This window comes from Chelonia mydas, chromosome 11, assembly GCF_015237465.2.
Source record: "Chelonia mydas isolate rCheMyd1 chromosome 11, rCheMyd1.pri.v2, whole genome shotgun sequence".
Lineage (NCBI taxonomy): Eukaryota > Metazoa > Chordata > Testudines > Cheloniidae > Chelonia > Chelonia mydas.
The window spans coordinates 30320464-30342248 of record NC_051251.2 but is presented as its reverse complement, the minus strand read 5'-3'; the positions used below and the strand labels follow the sequence as shown (position 1 = coordinate 30342248).

The 21785-nt window shown below is 43.6% G+C and overlaps 1 protein-coding gene and 1 long non-coding RNA gene across 8 annotated transcripts; both read left to right on the top strand.

Annotated features, from left to right (window-relative positions):
• The first annotated feature begins 515 nt into the window (after positions 1-515).
• LOC119567406 lies at positions 516-6783 on the top strand. Of its 2 annotated transcripts, none has more exons than XR_005227409.2 (2): positions 516-1109; positions 6105-6783. It is a non-coding gene; the product is annotated as an uncharacterized LOC119567406 (long non-coding RNA). The 2 variants fall into 2 exon arrangements; XR_006284896.1 differs by lacking the exon at positions 516-1109 and adding an exon at positions 1116-5396.
• Positions 6784-9069: 2286 nt separating this feature from the next.
• Positions 9070-18491, top strand: NR4A2 (nuclear receptor subfamily 4 group A member 2). Of its 6 annotated transcripts, none has more exons than XM_007056675.4 (8): positions 9070-10994; positions 12644-12765; positions 13209-14074; positions 14870-14999; positions 15375-15538; positions 16281-16483; positions 16711-16889; positions 17008-18491. In XM_007056675.4, the coding sequence occupies exons 3-8, from the start codon at positions 13211-13213 to the stop codon at positions 17262-17264; spliced, it is 1797 nt and encodes a 598-aa protein (XP_007056737.1). In that variant the 5' UTR covers positions 9070-10994; positions 12644-12765; positions 13209-13210; the 3' UTR covers positions 17265-18491. The 6 variants fall into 6 exon arrangements, with proteins under 6 accessions (XP_007056737.1, XP_043381264.1, XP_043381263.1 ...); XM_043525329.1 differs by having other exon boundaries at positions 9086-10994; positions 13387-14074; positions 15375-15463; XM_043525328.1 differs by having other exon boundaries at positions 9088-10994; positions 15375-15463.
• The last annotated feature ends 3294 nt before the right edge of the window (positions 18492-21785 follow it).

Genomic DNA, 21785 nt, shown 5'->3' with positions numbered 1-21785 from the left:
TGAATCTGCAGTAACTTGTTTTCAAACAATCATTTATGCCCGTTCAACTTGATCATAAATCATTATAAACTTTACAACCGAAAGAGAAGCACGAGGAAGAAGAGGCCAGTGAATGTTCATGGGAAGGACTCATCGTGAGTGGTTATTAAAGGAACTTTGCTGGGGGACCTGAGACCCAACGCCTCGGCCGTGTGAAAAGATTTCACAAAGCCCAGGATTCCTAGAAACGGTTTTCGCTTAATGAAGAGTTTGGGTTTAGAAGTTCCCCTGGCGGTGTTTGTGTTTTCACCTCGCCATCGCAGCACAGCGCCGCTGCTGGGAAAGGCAGCGCGCGCTGCCTCCCTGTCTGAGCTCCGTGCGGGGGCTAAGCGGCGGCGGGGGGAGAAGTTCGGCGGCAGCTTTGCTGGTCTTCTAGTGGAAACGGGAGGGGAGCACACGTGGGGGCGGAGCGGGATTTCCGTGGCACGGGGGTAATGCCGGGCTCCCCAGGCGGGCCTCTGGGGTCACGGGCGGGGCAGAGCCCGAGCTGTGCAGGCTGGGGGCGGAGCTCTGTGTCAGCCCGCGGCCGCCGGGGGAAGCCCTGCGCCGGGCTGGCCGGGAGCCAGGCGGCAGCGGCGGGCGTTCGGGAGGCTCCCCCGTGGCCCCCTGTGCGTGCGGGGAGCGCGCCCGCCCCAGCCATTGTTTCCTATCTCCGCACCGGCGTCAGTGGAAAATCCCCCCACCTGCCGCGCCCGGCTCGGGCTATTTATCCAGCGGCGCTGCCGTCACGGAGAGCGGCGCTGCTGACGGGGGAGCTGACGCTCTTGGCCGCTACCGCTGGGCTTGCGGCGGCTACAATGGGGCTCTGTGTGGCGCTGGGAACGGGGCGCGGAGCGCCCCGCCGCAGCCCCCGCTTTCTCCTCCTCCGGGCCCCGCCTGCGGCAAGCGGGGGCCGGGCGCTGCTGCTAGCGCCGCCCCCGGGGCGCGCCTGGCCTTGTCCTGCCTCCCCTCCGCTGGCGGCGCCCGGGCTGAGCTGGGGGAGCGCGGCCCGCGCTGCTGGGGCACGGCGCGGCGCGGCTCTGCTGGGAGGGACGCGCGGCGGCGGACAGCGCAGGCAAGAGAGGAGCCAGGTAATGTCGTTACAGGCAGGTGCGGGGGGGAGGCGTGTGCGCGCCGCTTTATGGGGGACCAGTCCCGCAAGCAAGACAAAGAAACTTCGGCTCCTAGCACCCTGCCCGGAGAAAGGGAGACTTCTTTCCCCCCTCCTCCGCCCCCCGGGGCTGGCTGGGGCTGTGGAAGTGTAAAGATGCTCCTTCAGCTGCCTAACTCTCTGTTGCCCCCACGCACCCACTCCACCCGTGCGGGGCTTCCGGGAGAGTCCAGCTGCAATCCCATAAAGTAGCAATCGGGGGGCTGTGGTGGGCGTACGACTGCCCTGCCTGCTTCCCCAGTAAAGGAGCGAGGGTGGGACCCGGCCCTCCAGCGAAGCGTAACGGCTTTTTCTCAAAACAGCCCCGCGAATTGAAAGTTGAAAATTAAATTCCAATAAAGCTTTTGCCTAATTTAACTTAACCGAGGTTTCTGTCGCCCTGGCAGGCTACCTGCCTGCCTCGATTTGATGGCGTTAAGCTAGGCTTTTTTTACACAAGTACAATTCCATCAATAGTTTTCTGCACAGCTGGATTTCCTCTGGGTGCAGATGTTGCTAATGGCAGCTTAAGCACGGATGGGCAGATAACATATGGAATGCAACATGTTGCCATATGGTCCGTTTAGCCTTTCACCTCCAAGAATATCAATCAAATATGTTCTGGGAGAAATTTAATGACTCTCTGAACAGGAAGATGAATTGCTTGGTACGATTTATATTCCTTGACCTGATGCTATATAACAATAAGACGGTAAATGGAACTCACCGTTTTTATAATAAGAATGTGACCAAATGGGGCTAGATTTCAAATACTATAAACATTTGCATGTTAGGATCTTGACAGCTGTCAAATTATTCAGACAGTGAAGCGTGCCCCAATAAAAGCATGTCCACAATAAAAATGGACAACTATAGCTTCAACCGTCTTCAGTAAAATTGCCTACATGTATCTCTGGAAACATCTGACAGTATAAAACATTATTATTTATAAACACTCCAATATCCAAAACTATCCACACTTGAACAGCATGAACCAGGAATGAAGAAAAAGGGAGAGGTACTATGGAACTAAGTATTAGGATTCTCCAAAAAACTAGGAAGATAGATCCTGATAAATTTGTTGCCTCTCAGTAATTTCAAACCGGTTTACATCAGGGACCACATTTGTTTATCTTTTTATGACCTAAAGTTTTTGACTTCAGTATGATTGATTAAAATTTTTTGGCAGAAATTACACTTGCATAAAAATAAAGTCGCTAACTATTCTAACCGAAACAGGTATGTATACCCTTTCATTGTTGATCTTATACTTTGATGTAAAACACTTAGGTCCCAATCCAACGCCCAAAAAATCAATGGAAAGCTTCCCATTGTCTCCCAAGGCTGTTGGATTGGTCCCTTAGAGAACTGACAAAGCCTCTAGTATTCTATTTTTAGTGTCAGAGGTAGTGTTTTGAAGTGTGAGCAGATTCTAAAGGACCTGCCAACCTGAACCTCTAGGGTGTTTATTTTTTTACATTTGCGCTCACTCTGAGTTAATTTTGCAAAGGCACTTTTAATAACTAATGGATTGTATTCTTTCCCTCTGATATTTCATTCAAGATGGAAAGAAAATTAATATAATAAAAGCAGGAAAGAGAGATTTAAAATCCATCATATAACCATTTTGAGTCTGTCACTGATATTTTTAAACCTTAAATTAAATTACTTATACACAGGTAATCAATATAGATTGCAAGCTCCTTGGGGCAGGGACTGTCTCTTTGCTATATGTTTGTACAATGCTTAGAACTATGGGGCTCTGCCTCTAGGTGGTATTGTAAGACTAATAATAAATATCACTGTATATCCCTCTATTTTGGGATAAACCTGATAAATTATTAAAAACGGTTGGTCAGCTAATAGAAAATGAGGTTTCATGCTCCCCAAAATATATATACCATAAACAGGATATGTGAGCATGTTTTAATTAATATACCATATGTTTGGAGGTATGTATGTATCATGTACAAAAATCCTGTTTTTACAGGAAGTTATTTCCTTTTCCAAACTCTCTCTCAGTATACTGGCACCATTCTTTTTCCATTGGCTGCAGAAAGAGCAGAATTGAGCCCCTATTCCTAGTACATAATTACAGGAGCCTTTCCATCTAAATATGTGAAGGCAAAGTTTGAGTTGTCCACATATGAAGTAACTTATGTTAGGCACAATGAGTTATTGCCATTTTGCCAACAAGTATAAAAAATGCTGTAGAGCCAAGACTCTATCATACTACATACAATAATTTGTTTGACTTTAAAAAAAATTTTGATCAGAATATGGTTAGAAAAACTGGTATTCTGTTAATGCTTCTTGTATTTAACAGGATTTCCAATGGATGAATATTGTGGCAAGTGTCACTGTGTTGTGATATACAACTACTGTTCTCATAACATAGAGAACTAATACTTTTCACTCCAGTGTGTTTGATCCATGCATGATCTTCCTACTTATTGTGCCTGATTGAGAACTTTAAAAACAAACAAATAAAACTGCACAGAATTATAAAGATCCCTTCAAGGGGACCTACATTCTATGAGTCTCTATAATTTTGTTTTGTACTCATTTTCACTTTTAAAAAATGCAAACCTGTTCTACAGGCATTAGTTCTGTTTTTTGTTCTCTATGAACTGATTCTGTTCATGCATGTCCCACTCCCACATATGACTTGTGTTGAATTACTGTCTTAAAGTCCTAGGTAACATCCATTATAATTTTAACTTCATCCTGTAGTCCTAAAGGTGCTCATTAAAGTCAGTGGGGAGCTTTGGCTGAGTAAGGACTATGGAGTCCAGGTCTAAGAAGTGGCTGATTGCCAAAATTAGCCCTATAGAAGGATTGAACTGCATTTGAACCTGTCACCATTATTCTAATGATCTGGGGAGGGAATCACATTATTAGTGATTGGTAAAACATTGGATTTTAAAGTATTTGTTTAGATATGGGTCTTCAATGCCAAAAAGGGATCATTATTCACATTCTTATCTCTTAAATTGCCAACTGACTGGAACATTGATTGCATAATGGTGCACATACTTCATCTGTGGCAGGAAAGGAGAGGAAATTTGAAAAAATTCAAACATCACATATTGTGGATCCTAAATGCATTAGTTTCCTCATAGTGTAATTCTGATTGCGTTACAACCACAGCTGTTTATCGTTCACTCTGATGTATTAAAATATTTTGCACTTTTGCTTCTCATTTTGATGTAAGAGCTATAGCAATATATGACAAACTTTAGAGAGAGTCAACATTATGCTGCTCGCCCCCCATGTGAAAGTGTGCCTCTGATTTGTATAATAGTACTACAGTACTTCTTTGGTGGACAGATTGTCTCCCATCTTTCATTTTAAATAGTCACTTTTTATTACTAAAGTGACCAGTACATCTCTTCTAAAATGGTTCAGTCTATTAAGTTACAAACATGTAGACAATATCACATTGATATGCAGTTTTTAGTTTATCCCTTTTAGTGGGACTATCATGTAAATATATAATGTAAAAGTGCACTTCCTATTTAATACTTTTTCAGATTGATAGTTTTAATTAAATGTGTTCTTGTATTTAGATACCAAAATACAGCATTTCACTACATTTTATAAAATTGTGTTTTTGCATTTATTTAATGTAAGGTTCTTTTTTAAAGCATGTAGTCTTGAATGTTTGTTCTCCCTTTTTTTCACATCATTACTCTGATACTGCTTGATTAGCTCCCTCCCCAGTCATGATTGGTAATTAAAATAGGCATTAAAATTAGTCACTTAGCAATTTTGCTGTTCAATTGGCAATTAAATTACTTAATTGCAATTAAAGTCCTAATTTTAATTGGCAAAATGATAGATGTAGATTTAAGATAATATGTATAAATACTTTAATAAGTGTCTATATAAGGATTACTTAATTACTCAACTTCAAGTTTATGCTGTTAACTTTAGAACTTTTAAGTGAGCAATGAAATTTATATTACATCTATTCTAAGGATATGGTAATTAGATGTATTACTTATCATGATAAGGGTCTTTGCTATAAGTTATTTCTCTTAAAACTGTGGTGTGAGCTAACCATTGAAATATACACTATTCATCATCTTACGAACTAGTCATACTTTTAGTTTTGTGATTCAATGTGACTTTCATTCAAATGGTAGATTGGCCTACTGAAGTAGTCTAAGGTTATTTTGCTGAACATAAGTGAGATTGAACTACAGTAAACTGGTCATAATTTCAGGTGAGAATAACTAAACCCTATATTTTATTTCAAGTTGGAATTTCCAACTATTTAATTGATATCTGTTGAAATAAAGGATGATTAGAAAAAGCAAACCTGTTTTTAGAAAGAGATTCTGAAGATGAAATTTAAAATATTGCTGTACATGTGAATTTTTACTAGCTTTACTTGTAGTCACTTTACCATAACACAGGGTATCAGTGAGACTTACTTAACAAATCTATAGTTAAGAACTTAAATCACATGCTAGGAAACGTATTTGCATTATTTCCCTTTATTTCAGTGGGACTAGATATCTAGGAAAAAGCAAGCCGTTTGGGCCTCATGTTTGTATATCCGGTGCTATATTTACAATATAAAAATATTTTTAGCTCTTAAATTGAAAGCATTCTCAGTTTAGACACAGTATAATGGAATAATTACTGATTGATACAGATTGCATGTTTTTTATGAGTGCTTTTGGACTTGTATGTAAATATCTTAATATTTTGGATGTGTTAGAATGTCAACTGTCTGCATTAAAAGATAATTTTTAGGGAGGGTTGTTTTAAAATATTTCTCTGTGAAGTTTTTTGTTCATTCTAAACCGATTATATTTGCATATAACCCGAAAGATGTCTTTTTTTAAGTCAATTTTTGTTAGTTTTATTCTATTTACATTCATAATAGAAGAATATAATAGTTTTCTGCCTTGTTTTTGACTTGTAGAAAAGAAAATTGCATGCAAATTGCCAAAGATCTGGATCATACATATTACAGAAATATCAGCTTACCTTATTCTTAAACTATATCAGTGGAAAAGTATGAAATAAACTGATTTGTGTGGGTTTTTTTTTTTAAATATACAGACTTAATTGCAACAGAAAACTCAATTTGAAGACACTCAGCAATTCTCAGAAGTTGCATTCTCGCAAGAATCCAATATATGGGACAAATGTTTATTATGAAACTACTGCCAATGTCTAGCTACCTCTCTTTGCTCTTAAGTCCAAGGAAGTGTAGTGCATCACTACACTGTTTAAAGTGGTTGTTATGTTGCCTTTTAAAATAGATTTCTAAAGTGGTCTTAATGAAAAGGTAGTGCTCTTATTTTCACTCTATGTAACTTTATTCTGTAAATTAAGTTTTTGCTTTTTCAGAATTCTGTTTCGGTCATTGATCCCACTGAAGTCATTGGAAGTCTTACTGTTGACATCAGTAGGGTGATGCATATACAATGTTTCATATGTTTTTGAGATGAGGAAAATACTTATTTCATGCAAGCCTTTATTAACCATTTAATTAAAAGTTCCCTGGTTCAGGTTTAATTTCTAAATTGTGCTGTATTTTAAATGTGTATATACAGATTATGTGTAATATATACAATAAAATATTATAATTGAGTTCCCTTGAGTGGTATTTTTTTATATTTTAACACAGTGGTATGTAATTATTATAAAAATGCACATATAACTACTAGTCTTTTGCTAATTTTCAAAGTTATCAGAGCAATAGGACCACTGATCTATTAGTCTAAAAATGTTACTTTCTTTAAGTTTTTAAAAGATGGCATAAATTCTGGATTTAGAGGAGGGAGGGAACACAGTGTCCAAAAAACCCCCAGCAACCCTCACTATTGAAATGTTGTTGGTATGAGGAGAAAAGACACAGTGAAAACATCCACTGCCATCAATCTATTCTTCTTAAAAACTTTTACTATTTTTTGAAAATCAAAGCTCTTTTAATTTTGCTGAGGCTCTGTAGAACTTGTCATTTATTTTAAAAGGACAGACCAATAATTTTCATATTTTTATTCCCCTCTGTATTTTTTTTCAAGAAGATGGCAGTAATAGAATAACATTTAGAAATACAGATACCATGTTTTTTAAGAACTGTATGAAGCCTTCCCATTTGACCACAAATCTTTATAAGGTTAGTCATTAGGCTTTGGGCCTAAAAAAGGACTGCACATCCTGTCACACTGCCACATCATGTTTTCTCTGTATAACAATTTCGAACAGCTAGAGTCATTTTTAGTATGGGAAATCACAATTAGCCCATTGTTTTACTGTTTATAAATAGGTAGGTGTGTGTACATATATACACATACACTTTCTAGTCAGGAATCCTCTCGTTAAGTTGATTTACTTAATGTTTTAAAAAATGTACCTTTGGTTTTCCAAATCTGATTTGAATTTTGTTAGGTGATTAAAAAGCCACTACTTCTCATGGCATTTATGTGGACATAAAACCTCTTCCTTCTGAGGAGTTAGATTCCTAGAATCTGGCCCAAAATAGAGAGAACACCATGCCAATTTATTTAGGAAACTATTTAAAAGCTTGAAGCAATACACAAGTTGTTATAGTGATGGTTTCTATGCTGCTCTTCCAGAACCATATGCCATTCTGTACAAGGAGACAAGGTGGGTGAGGTAATATCATTTAGTGGAACAACTTCTGCTGGTGAGAGGGACAAGCATTTGAGCTTACAGAGGGCTTCTCAAATGTTTGTCTGTCTCACCAGCAGAAATTGGTCCAGTAAATGATATTACTTTACCCGCCTTGTATCTTTAACATCCTGGGCCCAACACAGTACCATACCACTGCACAGGCTGTCTAGGTGCGGTTTTGTATTGATTGTGAAGTCTAGCCCCCTACTGGTGGGATCCCTGAACTGCAGTGGCTGGTGGTTTTGATTGGGCTGCTGCTGCTATATTTCCACCACTTTGGTGGTGGTTTAAACCTCTTCACACACTGTGTCCATGTGTGAACACATCTGGCTGCTGGACATCAGGATTCCTACTTAGCATAGGAGTAGCTGCAGCCCAGTTTGTTACAACTACTGTTATCCCTTCACCAGAGGCACAAAAAAAGACCCAAAGATGTAAAGTATAGGTGTAATTTTGGTACAGAGCGGTGAGTGAAGAGAACTTTCAGTAATGTTTTGCACGGGTTAAAACAATACCTTCCCACTCTTTCTGGAAAGTAATTGTCCTCGTGGAAACTTGCTTCTCTTGTATTTTAGGAATGAGATTAATGCGGATTCAACATAACTGCATAAAACCAATAAGCAGATCATCATGCTTACCTGCAGATAGATCATGGGAAACTTGCAAAGTTGCAATTCGGAGAGAGCTATCGCAAAAAGCTACAGTTGGGGAGAGGGGGGAGTGTGATACACTTGTGAGCGCCTTTGAAGTACAGTGGCTCAGGGGAGCTTTTAATAAGAGTTTTGACAATGGCAGATACATTGCTTAAAAAACCCACCTCTCCCTCATTTATAGTTATTTGCAGGGCTTCTGTAGCCATGCCTGTCGTAGGGGATCAGAGAGACAAGGCAGGTGCGTGCGGCGCCCCGAAGGAACGTTGCAAGTGACTCCCGCTGTGAGCCCGCGGGCACCGAGCCTTGGCGGCGCGCGAGCTTCCGACCGGGGATACTTAAAATAGCCCCGCCCACTCTGGGGCTATAAGCGGCTCCCCGCACTGCAATGGAGCAGGGAGCCGGCCAAGCAGCTGCTATTTTTGGCGCAGCCGGCTGCTTGCGTCAGTAGCGGCGTCCCCTTGCGTCACGCGCCGCCCCGCCCAACTCTCACTTTTTCCCTTTCGTTCTCTTCAGCCCACGGGCGGCGGCTGACGCTGCTGCGCTCATGCTAATGAGCCCCCTCCCCGTCTGCCGCTCGCCCCAGCCTGCAGCCGCCGCCGGGCTTAAGGTGGCTGCCTCAGGTTCGCCTCGCGCGGCGCGCCTGGGACGCCCGGGGCTATTTATAGCGCTGCCAAACATAGCTCCCGTGTGACGCCCGGGGCGAAAGGGGTGGGCTGCCCCCGGCCCCCCAGCGCAGACACGCGTCCTGGCTGCAAAGAGGGTCAGAGGAGTTGTAGCAGGGCAAGCCCCTTCCCGCTGATGGGGTAGGGGAGCCATCCAAAGGGAGCTGCTTCCTTGCAGCGTGGGCGTCAGGTTAACAGAGCTTTGAACCCCAGCACAGGGAAGTCAGATGCTACAGTCGTCGGGGGAACCAGGATAGATGAGGTGCTTCCCTGGAGCTTTAATGAAACCCCATTGAAGTCTGCCGGGCAGGAGCTGGGCAGGGACACCCGGACGGTCTCCGAAGGGGTCATGCCCTGCAGGGGAAGGGGATAAAACATAAAGCACAGGCCATACCCTCAGGTCGAGAGCCAGCTTTTCCTCCGGCAAAAGGGGAGGTGGGGACAGGTGTGGCTCTTGCGGGAACCCTATAATTGTTCCTATTATGTACAGGCAAGTATATCTCCTTTTAGCAGGCATTTTCTGCACGCCTTCCCTTCCTTCTGTGAGTTGGAGTGCCCACTCCGAGCCTATTTCAGTGGGTTAACATGCAAAGCAGAGACAGGGCTGTGTGACAGCTTCTAGTATTACCCTGGTCTGAGTAAAGGGCACCCCCCACCATCACCCTTGCTCTGCACTTTTTCTCTCGGTAGAGCACAGAGGTATTGCAGCCATGCTCTTACATTGCATAAGTTAAAGTAGAATGCGTGTAACTCCGTACAATCGGGTTCTTTATTCCCCGCGTACAGACAGAGACGTTGTCCACGGCTGGCCAGGAACTTTCCTCCAAAAACAAACATGTATTTCCAATGCCTTTAATTAGCACTTTTAAGTGGTGCAAGCGCTGAAAATATGCTGTGAGATGTAAACCAAACACCCCCTCCCCCTCCGGTCTTCCTAACAATTGGACAACCTGTTGCGTGAAGCTGTATTGTTTTGAGAGAAGGATGATTTCAAGGCACCGGCGGACTCAGATTTTATACAATGACGATTGCTCTGCGGCGCGTAATAAAACATTCTCTCAAATAAGCCTGGAGTCAGTGAATCTGGTGCTAACAGGCGCTGCTGTTTGTGTTTTGGGGGAAGAGAGGTCCTCATTTCTAGCCTGTAGAAAATGCCTCCATGGGTCACAAAGAAGGGGAAAAATCTGTATCTAACAAGTGCATGAAAGTAGCGATGTCCATATGTATGTACGTATGCAAGAAAAATCCCCGTACCGTACTGTGGTATAGACACACAATTTAGCAGACCCCACGCAGACAGAGCAACACACGTTATTATACAGTGTGCCTGCGTGCAGAGAGCCGCAGAGAGATCCTCTAAGGTGTATGACACGGCGTGGGGGGGAAATCTAGTTCTTTGTTTACAGTCTAGCACATCTAGGGGGGTGTAAGTGCGGGGGGATTGCACCTATTTTGGAAAAGCTGTAACAAGGTGAACCGAGGGAGCTGGTTCCCACCTTAAAATCTGCACTCTTGGTGATGTCACGTCGGAAATTTACCAAAGCAAGAACTGGCCAACTGTGGCGAGAGATCCAGCCCCTCGAATGGCTGATTGGGCGGGCGGCACTGACGTGCACTGACGCTTGGAGACTTTAGGTGCATGTTGGCTGTGGAATACGGAGCCCACATAAACAAAGGCACATTGGAGGGAAGGGCCAGTCTGTCCGGCTTGCTCGCACTGTGCTTTACTAGTACTGTACTTCCCAACAGAGAATAACTAGCAAGTGCTCCGTCATCGGTGGCTTTATCCGCCGATCTGCCCCTGGGAACCTGTTGTGCAGACGGTTGAATGAATGAAAAAGACATTGCTAACAAGTGAGTATTGATTTTTGTAAAATCCCCCTATTTAATCTTGTCGTTGATTTACAGCCCCGTGCAGGATGCCCTCAGTCTTCACAATGGACTCCAGTGGAGGGGGCTGGGAGAGTAGATGGAAATAGGAGGCGTTAAAATATTGTGTGTGTGGTTTTCAAATGCCACCTTCTTCTATACTGTATTTCCAAAATGCCATTCGGTTAATTCATCACTCAGTGAGCCTCCGATCTGGTTCTGTAAAAGATGCGAACATGAAATCAACTTTGGTGCAAGAATCTGCCCCTGTCTGTCTGCTATAACTTTCACCTGTTTGGCTGACCTAGAATGTCGAAGTTGGGCTGTTCAGGTAAACGCGTGTAGCTGGGGCCTGAACTTCCACGGTTAAATAGCAGGAGGAAAGTTCTGCTTGGGAACATTTTTCTCTCTCCATCTCCAAGGTTAGCAACCGGTGCTGGTGGTATAAGGCAGCTCCATAGAGTTCTTTAGTGTCCTAGCACTTAGTTGCCTTTTTATATTTATTGCTGCCGTGCGCGTGTTATAAGCTTGTAGGGGGTGGCTTGCAAGGCTTCCTGCTAGTTTCCTCGAGCGGAGTTATTCTTTTCGGCGGTGATCCTTTCCCCTCCCCCCAACCTGCTATTTACTTAGTGTACACTGACCATCCACAAAGCAAGCCGTCAGGCCAGGCGTTAATTAGCGGAAGAGAAAGGAGTGGATATTTGGCTCAAGTGGAGTTGGAATGAAGATGCGTAGTCGCTGTCTGTGGTATCAGCGCAGTCTGGAGATGTTAGGGACGTTCGCGTGGTTTGTTTCACCCGGCAGGGTGTATATGAAGTTTGTGGTTCTACCACTGGTAATGTGTTACTTGTGTAAGGTGTCACACTATGAAGCAAATAGTATTGGTGGGCGTTTAAAGTCACTCCTGCTTAAAGGAGCTGGGGGTTCTGTTTATTTCACATGTCCCTTTTTGACTTTAGTTGTACATAGTTAGAAAACAAAGCAAACATATATTAGGCGGCGTTCATTTATTGTTAATTAAGATTTCCCTGGGTAAGCGCATCCACTGGAAGCATTTTACAGCACTGTTAACCAGGTTTCTTTAATCTGAAACTCCTTTGGCTTCTTTGATTGTCTAGTTACTTATTTAACGTTGTTCATTGTCATCTATGCCCCTTTTTAGAGCTGTCGTTAAAAGTCACATTGGATTGTAGGGACTTTCAAGGGAAGATGCAAAACGGTGCCTTCCCCCCCCTTTTGTTCTTCAATAACTGGACTCAGCTGTTATTTGGGGAGGGGATATGTGTTAAAAATCCAATCAATTTTCCCTTCCGTGGAAATAATAGAACAAAAATAATTAAAAATAATAATGTAAATATCAGCCTGCTTTCAGTAAGTTTTCTTCCCGATAATAACTCTTTGGGAGAACTAGTTTATATGCCAAAATGCCACAAGGACAACATTTCATATTCGCTCTGACTAGCTCTTTTCTTAAACTATTTTAAGTCTGATTTCTTTATTAAAAGGCCGCACAATGCCTCTTACTAAAACAGGCAAGCTCTTGTACTAGAGAAGCTCACGGTTTTGTGATACTACATTTGTTTCAAACCAGTCCTTAGTAAATCTGAACATAAAGTCTATTGTGTCTGTTTCAGAGAACGTACTGGGCAGTCTGGAGTCCTCACTGATTTTCTAAAATCTTGGAAACTTTGTCTCCATTGAATTCCGACACTGTCCACCTTTAATTCCCTCGAAAACGCCTGTAACTCGGCTGAAGGTTTGTGAGCTTAATTTCTTTAATATTCAAAAGAAACAACTTCACACTGAAAGCCAAGTAACATAAGTAAGACACGTGCGTAGATGTGTTCCAAACAACTTCACATTGTGCAACTCACTTCATCGTGTTTCTTTCAAATGAACTAGCTGAAAATATCATTGTACACAGAAATAAAGCGACTGGTGCTCATTCGGTCTGTTTGTGGGGGCCTGAAAGACATTTTGGGGGTACACTATGCACTGTAAACATTCACAGACATCAGAGCTCTGTGTACTTTAGTGTAATCTCTTTTTTTCCCCTGTGAACACGTTTTCTTTGCGCAATCAGAAGTGTGTGCGGCTTCCTAATGTGGCCCGCAGTGTTGTAGAAAGCAGGTGTACAAAGCAGGGGAGAAAGTATGCAGTTGACCAGGCTGAGTATATATTACACTGTTTCATTTCCAGCCATGCCCTGTGTTCAGGCTCAGTATGGGTCATCGCCTCAAGGAGCCAGCCCAGCTTCCCAGAGCTACAGTTACCACTCTTCAGGAGAATACAGCTCCGATTTCTTAACTCCAGAGTTTGTCAAGTTTAGCATGGACCTCACCAACACTGAAATCACTGCCACCACTTCTCTCCCCAGCTTCAGTACCTTTATGGACAACTACAGCACAAGCTACGACGTGAAGCCACCTTGCTTGTACCAAATGCCCCTGTCCGGACAGCAGTCCTCTATTAAAGTGGAAGACATTCAGATGCACAGCTACCAGCAACACAACCACCTCCCCCCTCAGTCGGAGGAGATGATGCCTCATTCAGGCTCCGTTTACTACAAGCCTTCGTCGCCCCCGACTCCCACCACCCCCGGCTTCCAGGTGCAGCACAGCCCCATGTGGGACGACCCTGGCTCCCTCCACAACTTCCACCAGAATTACGTGGCCACCACCCACATGATCGAGCAGAGGAAAACGCCGGTGTCCAGACTCTCCTTATTCTCATTTAAGCAATCACCCCCAGGAACCCCCGTGTCCAGCTGCCAGATGCGATTTGACGGGCCCCTCCACGTGCCCATGAACCCTGAGCCATCCGGGGCCCACCATGTAGTCGATGGCCAGACATTTGCAGTGCCCAATCCCATCCGCAAACAGGCATCCATGGGCTTCCCAGGGCTACAGATTGGTCATGCGTCCCAGCTGCTGGACACCCAGGTGCCATCCCCTCCCTCCCGGGGGTCTCCATCCAACGAGGGCCTCTGCGCTGTGTGCGGGGACAACGCGGCCTGCCAGCACTACGGAGTGCGTACTTGTGAGGGCTGCAAAGGTTTCTTCAAGGTGAGCTGGAGGTGCTGAGCGAGCGTGGGGAAGGTGGCGGAAGGGGTTAATTCACAAACTCCAAAGGGATCCCCGTCCTGTGCTCACCCACACCAATGCAAAGCAACAGCCTGGCCAAGGAGCTCAGGCGCAGATCCCACTGGGAGGGAGGGACGGGAGAACGGCAAACACAGAAGGAGCAAGCAGGAGAGGAGGGCAAATGTTTGCAAATAACAGCGCCTTGTGCTCCTCTAAGCCCGATGTAGTTTTTGCAAAACTTCCCGCTGCAATGGGCCAAGACACACTGGTGTCCTTGGGGCCGGCCCCAAATGGCTGCAGGTCCTTGGCGAGAAGTTGCGTGCAGGAGTTGAACAGGAGGCATTTGCATGTGCTAGAAGCTGCCTTCCCCTTCAGATTGAAATTGGTTAGGACAGAGAACCGTGTCTAAGCTAACCAAGTGGAACAGAATTCCCTATGGTAAAATTAAGTGATCTCTTTATTTCACCATCCTGATTGAATAATCTTATCATTTTAAATGGAGAAGGTCTCCAAGGAATGTAAATAATATGAATGCCCACGGATTTGTATTTACTGAGCGTCTCCTTCTCCTTCTCTTGGCATATAAAACACTGCTAGGAGCTGCAAGGTTAGCTCAAATGTTAACGCTATCAATTTTCTTCTGTTAAATGCCCTGGAAAAAAAGGGAGGGGAGGGGGGAATCCCCCAGCCTTTCAGGCACTTTAACTGGATCAGTTGGGGGCTACAGAATTTAATGGAAATTAACAAATAATTTGTCATTTCCTTCTCTCCGTGCAGCGCACTGTCCAGAAAAACGCAAAATACGTGTGTTTAGCGAATAAAAACTGTCCAGTTGACAAACGCCGCAGAAATCGCTGTCAGTATTGTCGGTTTCAAAAGTGCCTTGCAGTTGGCATGGTCAAAGAAGGTAGGTCTTCAGCGTCCCCGGCCCTTTCCTCTCAGCTACACCCTCCCCCACAAATCCTTTCTGTTCCCCCTCCGCCTACCCCCACCCCAGAATGTCTTTGTGTCAGGCCTCAGCTGGGAGCATGATCTCTGATTCCCCGAGAGCCACGCCGCTTTTGATTCAAATAGGATCCCCTTGGAATAAGAAATAAAATAAAGCAGCATTTCTTTGTGTTACCCTTCTCGGCTGTAGCCTTGCAGCCTTGGAGATTTATACACATCCGGTCTAGGTTGGTACCCATAGCTGGGGGGGGGGGCAGCATCTGTGTGTTTCACTCTCGTGTGTTATACGAGAGTGATGGGGGGAAGGAAGGCTGAACGTCCTTTTCTTTCGCAGTGGTTCGCACAGACAGCTTAAAAGGCCGAAGGGGTCGCTTACCATCCAAACCGAAGAGCCCCCAGGAGCCCTCACCCCCCTCTCCCCCGGTGAGTCTGATCAGTGCCCTGGTGAGAGCCCATGTCGACTCCAACCCGGCTATGAGCAGCCTGGACTATTCCAGGGTAAGCTGGAGACAATATTAACATACAGACATAGCTGCAAACACGCACACACGTGCCCATATGCAGAGAGAGAGAGAACAGTGACCGACCCCCCTTCACTCACCACGAGCAAGACGCACACCCTGCAGATGTCGGTCCCATTTGTTCCATAGAGTTTCGGGACTATCGTGACATTGTCAGGCACCCGTGTATACTCTGAGCACATGCTTTTCAGCTTCTACACACCCTGAAAGCTGATAGCCTGTAGTCCATGCACTGAGTAGTGATCCTGTGGCAAACTGGCCTGGGAGTGAGGGAGAAGGTAGCCTAGCAAGAATATTCGGTGTTATTCCAGCTGCGCGGAAATACAGCATCTAATGACGGGGGGGGGGGGGTATTAAAATATATAAAGTGCTATAACTTTTATTAAGGGGTTACCAGGCTTTCCAGGAGGCTAACATCGGGACTGGCATGAATACTAACTTGCTAATTGTGTTGTGCAGATAAGAGTGAACGCTTCTCAATGCAGGGTGACCCTCTGGTTAGTCTGTATAGAAATGGCAATTTACATATTCAAAGCAGCGACCTCATAGCACCATCCCTAATTGAATTAATTGCCCTGGAACATCTCATTTCCTTACTGGTCAGAGAGAGGTTTAATTGTTATAAAAACCTGGCTCCCCTACTAGAAATGGGGTTAGCAATTTCACGGGTTATATATTTTAGAGAACCTCATTAAGTGCTTTTTAAAATGAAATTCCAGTTCCAGGCTAACCCTGACTACCAGATGAGCGGAGATGACACTCAGCATATCCAGCAGTTTTATGATCTCTTGACCGGCTCCATGGAGATCATCCGAGGATGGGCAGAAAAAATCCCTGGTTTCACTGACCTCTCTAAACCGGATCAGGACCTCCTCTTCGAATCCGCTTTCTTGGAACTGTTTGTGCTGCGGCTAGCATACAGGTAAATGGCCAACATTCAAAAGGCAACTTCTAGATTATTATGAAATCAAATCCTTTCATGGTCCACTGATCTGCGTTTTATTAACTCCTGGGTAATTAGGTGCCTCTTAAATCCTCCATTTATTGCTCTTCACGTAATTAGTTGTTTAGCTTATCTTTTCTTTTTCCCCCCTTTCTCTTTCTCGCCTCTTCTCCCCCCTCCCCCCCCCCACCTTGTATTAATTGCAGGTCCAGCCCAGTGGAGGGCAAGCTTATCTTTTGCAATGGGGTGGTCCTGCACAGGTTGCAGTGTGTCCGTGGCTTTGGAGAATGGATTGATTCCATTGTTGAATTCTCCTCCAACTTGCAAAATATGAACATCGACATATCTGCCTTCTCATGCATCGCTGCCCTGGCTATGGTAACAGGTCAGTACAGCTCTACCTTCTTGTGTTTGGTGTTTCAACATCACTACACAGCCCAGTTGCCCTGTTCTGGTATCCACATTGTCAAACCTGTGATGTCCTGCATCCTTGTCTTTTGCAGAAAGGCATGGGCTAAAGGAACCCAAGAGGGTGGAAGAACTTCAGAACAAGATTGTGAATTGTCTCAAAGACCATGTGACTTTCAATAACGGAGGTTTGAATCGCCCCAATTATTTGTCCAAACTCTTGGGGAAGCTCCCTGAACTTCGCACCCTTTGCACACAGGGGCTGCAACGCATTTTCTACCTGAAACTAGAAGATTTGGTGCCACCTCCAGCAATAATCGACAAACTTTTTCTGGACACTTTACCTTTTTAAGACTCTTCCCGTGCACTTAAAGTGAACTTTAAAGAAAATAAACTCGACCTGTCTGAAGGGGAATTCACCTGTGCGCAAAGCAGCACCTTTGGGTGCCAGATTCCCATCCCCAAAACTGTTGCTAACCTCCTGAAGGCAGAACGTGAATGGGCATTTTGGCTCTGGGGCATCAAGGATTCAGATGATGAACAAGGACAACTTAAATACTGTGGTATAAGCTTTTTATTATCGGCTCAAAATATTATTAAGAAGGACTTCTGATTAAAAAGACGATCATATTTGGCAACGCCGGACTAAGACTCTTATGATGAGAAAGTACTAAGGTGACCCACAAGTCTCACCCTCTTAAAGACTAAAGTTTTCTGATGTAAAAGAAAGCAGTAATATATACTAAAAACTAAATGTTGCGTGGGTGGCATGAAATTAAAGAAGGCAAAGGCTTGTACATTTATCAGATGCAGTTTGGCTCTTTAAATTATTCTGTGCCTATTTATGAATAAATATTAAAAACCAATTCTAAAAGGAAGAACATAGATGTGTTTTCAAATAAAGAGAATTAAATAACTCAATGAAATGGGAAAGCATGATGATTCTAGGACGATAATGTTATAGGCACTTGCTATTTCAGTAATGTCTATATTCTATAAATAGTATTTCAGACACTATGTAGTCTGTTAGATTTTATAAAGATTGGTAGTTATCTAAGCTTCAAACATTTTCTCAGTTGTAAAATAGGTGGGCACAAGTATTACAAAACCGAAATCTTGGACAAAGGGGCACATAGTGTTTGTAAACACCGTCCAACATTCCTTGTTTGTAAGTGTTGTATGTACTGTTGATGTTGATTAAAAAAAGTTTATATCTTGATTATTTTGTTGTCTAAAGCTAAACAAATCTTGCATGCAGCAGCTTTTGACTGTTTCCAGAGTGCTTATAATATATATAACTCCCTGGAAATTACTGAGCACTTTGAATTTTTTGTTTTGTTTTTTATGTCTAAAATTGTCGGTTAATATATTATTTTATGTTTGAGTAATATTTTTAATATTGCCATATTCTGTAGTATTTTTCTTTGTATATTTCCAGTATGGCACATTATACAAGTCACTGCCTTTTTTTCTATGGTGTATGACAGTTAGAGACGCTGAATTTTTTTTTCCCTGATAAACTCTCTTTCTTTGGGAAAGACAATTTTAATGTTTACAACAATAAAACCATGTAAACGAATAGAATTTCGTCTCCTTTCTGTCTAAGCGAGAAGTACCAGTACCAAAATCCATTGCAGATAAAGAAAATTGACGATATAGTCATAAAAAGTGAAAAGGAGAACGGATGAGCCGTGTCACTTATTTAGTAATTTGTGGAGCTGAATGTGCAGACTCTGAAGGAGGAGCAAGAGGAACACCTAAGCCTAAAAGGTTGGTCCAGATTTTATTCTTAGGAGGTTCCTGTCCTGGTACTGAGTTCAGGCACTACTTCCAATGGCACAGAAGTCATTTAAAGCTTCGTGTGTATTGTTTTTGTAAAAGCAAGCAACTTTTATGGATTTTATTTCCCAAATCCTGTACTGTAGCTCTTGGGGTCTGTTTGGGATGGGGGAAAGTAAAGGGGACAGACGCTGGTGACAGTCCCACAGATGTTGTTTTCTGAAGTCTGAAGATTTTTTAAAAAATGTGTTTAAATTTTGTTTACATGGAAATATTTTCATTTTAGGGATCAGTGGAGCCCGGCTTAGAATACTTAGAGTTCTCTTTGAAGAAAGTGTCTGAATAAATAAGACAGGAATTGTCTGCTTTGACGCCGGCTTGCTATAAATAAGTTATGACAGAGTCTCATATGTAGCGACTTCTAAAGTGTAAAGAAAATGAAAGCTAGAAAAGCTAATTTAGCTGTTTGCAGTGACCCCAAGCCTCTTGTATTTCAGTGTGAGACTGAGAAATAGGTCTCTGTTTCATAGCTTTGAACGATGCAGGCTGCAAATTAGTTCAGAAACAAAGCATGGATTGGAGAAATTGTGAAACAATATAATGAATTTAAAATGTGGCTATTTGAGTGATTAGCGCCAACATATTATACTTATGTGGTAAAATTTACAGTGCAATGAAAGCTTTGGTACTATATCAGGGGAATTAAGAAAACTTCAGTCTCTTATGCTAGGGAAGGAAAATGTATGTGGCGCTGTATCCCGGAGACTATGCTCATCTATTATTTTCAATCTGTTTTGAATATATTATTTGCAAAGTATAATAAAGAAAATGGATGGACAGATTAGGGAGAAAGAGATAAAACCAGTTTTCCGGGTTTCCAGAAAAGGGGATTTAGGAGCGAGAGATTCTCAATCTCTTTTCAGAGTCTAGGAGCGTGGGAGGTAAAAGCCCAAGTCACAGCTAACAAACCTTATTAAAATAAGGAAATTTGCCTCCGGAGTTAGATAACTGGAGGCAAAGGAATGAGAAGGCGAGAGCCAAAGCAGGGGAAGGGCGAGTGTGTAGTTTACACCTATTCCATCCCATTGTGCTGCTCAAGTCTGCGTAGGTATCATCAACTAGTTATTTCACTTTTTACCTGTTCAGGCTAACAGTGAATCCAGCTGATACCGTAGGAGGATGTGCTGTACAACGCACAACCCCGGTATCACTGAACTCCTGTCGCCGGGGTTGTACCGCAGCGACGCCCCGGGATCTTCATTGTCTTCCCTTCGGAGACCGGCTCTCCGACTCCCCGCTTCATCCCCCAGGCTGCGCTTGGGCTAAGGCGGGCGGAGGACGGCCCAGCTCCAGAGCGGAGAAGGGACAGGTCCTGTGTCCAGCTTGTCTGTTGTTTGTCACTAAAGGGAGCAGGGTCGCGGGCTCTCCGCGGTACAATCTGCTCTCCAAGTCTCTGACTCTTTAGCAATACAGGGGATGTAAAATCTTCCCAATGTCACCCAGCTGTTTGGGGCCGGGGAACTCAAGGTCTCTGAGCAGGAAGCTTCTGTCGCTGCGGATCAAACTTTGTAAGTTAGTGCCCTGACCGATCCCTTAAGCAGAGAAAAGGCGAAGGATCAAATGGCTGGGCCCTATGATTGCCTCACGCAGTCCTAGAAATCCAAGCCGGAGAGAGATTCTCCAAAGACCTCGAAACTTTCCAGGGCACGTTTTAGGTTCGGGGTTATTTTACTTCTTATCCCCAAATGCGCTGAAACTATCCCCCCGCTGGGCCAAATTCTGTTCTCTTGATGAAGTTACTCCGGATGTACTCAAGTGTATCTGTGATTATAACGGGGTTACTCCGGCGTTATCCAGATGTGCATGACATCAGAATACAGCCCGAAGCTTTTAACAGATGAGTATTTCTCTAGGTAAATGTACAGATTATGCAGGATACACGTCAACAGAGGGACAATAGTATTAATTTATGGAGACACCTAGAGTTAAATCAATTTGGGAAGTAACGTTATTTTTATTTCCTGAGGCTGATCGTCTCTCTTAGCGTCTGCAAACTGATTTCCTCCTTTTCGTGCGCGTCTTCTGAATGTCTTTTCGCTTCTCATTCTCAGGCACGCCTCTACCGGGACTTTGCTTATTACAGTTACTTTAAACGTAAAGATGCTTTTCTTTCAAGAACCACCTTTATATCTAGTTACGGACTCGCATCGGTCTGAAAGCCAGGGCACAAGGACGGAACATGTGTTTTTTACAAGTGATGGAAGAATTCATTTTTGCCTGTGTGACTTCTTTTCTCAGTCGCTGGACACAAATAGCTCAGCCTTCCCTTTTAGGTGCCTCCTGCACATCACTGAAGGACAATAAGTGGGTCTTGGGAGTTATTGCATATCTCCCTGTGTATCTAATACACATAGCTTTAGAGAAGAGAGAGCCATTGTCATATGAACACTTCATGTACACTTTATGTAAATACCTCTAAAAAGAGAGGATTACTTAGCTCCATAATATATAGCTCTGTGCACACAATTAACAATTATGGGAAGAACTTTCTGTGTTGTTACAGATTTCATGTTCCCAGGGAAGTTCTCTGAACTAAAGAAAAATCTCCAGTTAGCCCAAATATGCAGACACTCTTTCACAGTGACCTTTCCTTGTTCACATACACTCATCCACTCATACCCCTTAATCCAGAGCTCATCTGTTGCCTCTCTGGCATGGAGACAGCTGAGCCAAAGCCCTTTGCAACAAGGCCTAGCCTCTTCGGGGAGGCTGCATACCTGATCGCTTTTGGAGGTCAAGAGGGGCAAAATATTGCCCGAAGCAGGGGACAATATTCTGAGACAAAAGCCAGAAGGTGCAGGGACAATATTTTGCAGCTTTTAGTTGATGTAATCTTATCTGTTGTATTGCATGTGTGCATTGTTCTAAAATTATAGATCCTGGTTATATTCAACATCTGAAATGCTTCCAATTCTTTACACAGCAAACACTCCCATTTTGTCAGAGCAGTTATTTGATCCTGAACTCTGATGGACCATTCCATTACCACAGTCAATATAGGGGTGCTGGGGATACACAACAAACAGAACCTATC

Coding starts and splice junctions, on each gene's coding strand:
- NR4A2 (XM_043525327.1), top strand. CDS start 13,163: ATGCAGTTGACCAGGCTGAGTATATATTACACTGTTTCATTTCCAGCC. Junction 14,075..14,869: donor GCTGCAAAGGTTTCTTCAAG/GTGAGCTGGAGG, acceptor CTCTCCGTGCAG/CGCACTGTCCAGAAAAACGC. Junction 16,890..17,007: donor TGCCCTGGCTATGGTAACAG/GTCAGTACAGCT, acceptor TGTCTTTTGCAG/AAAGGCATGGGCTAAAGGAA.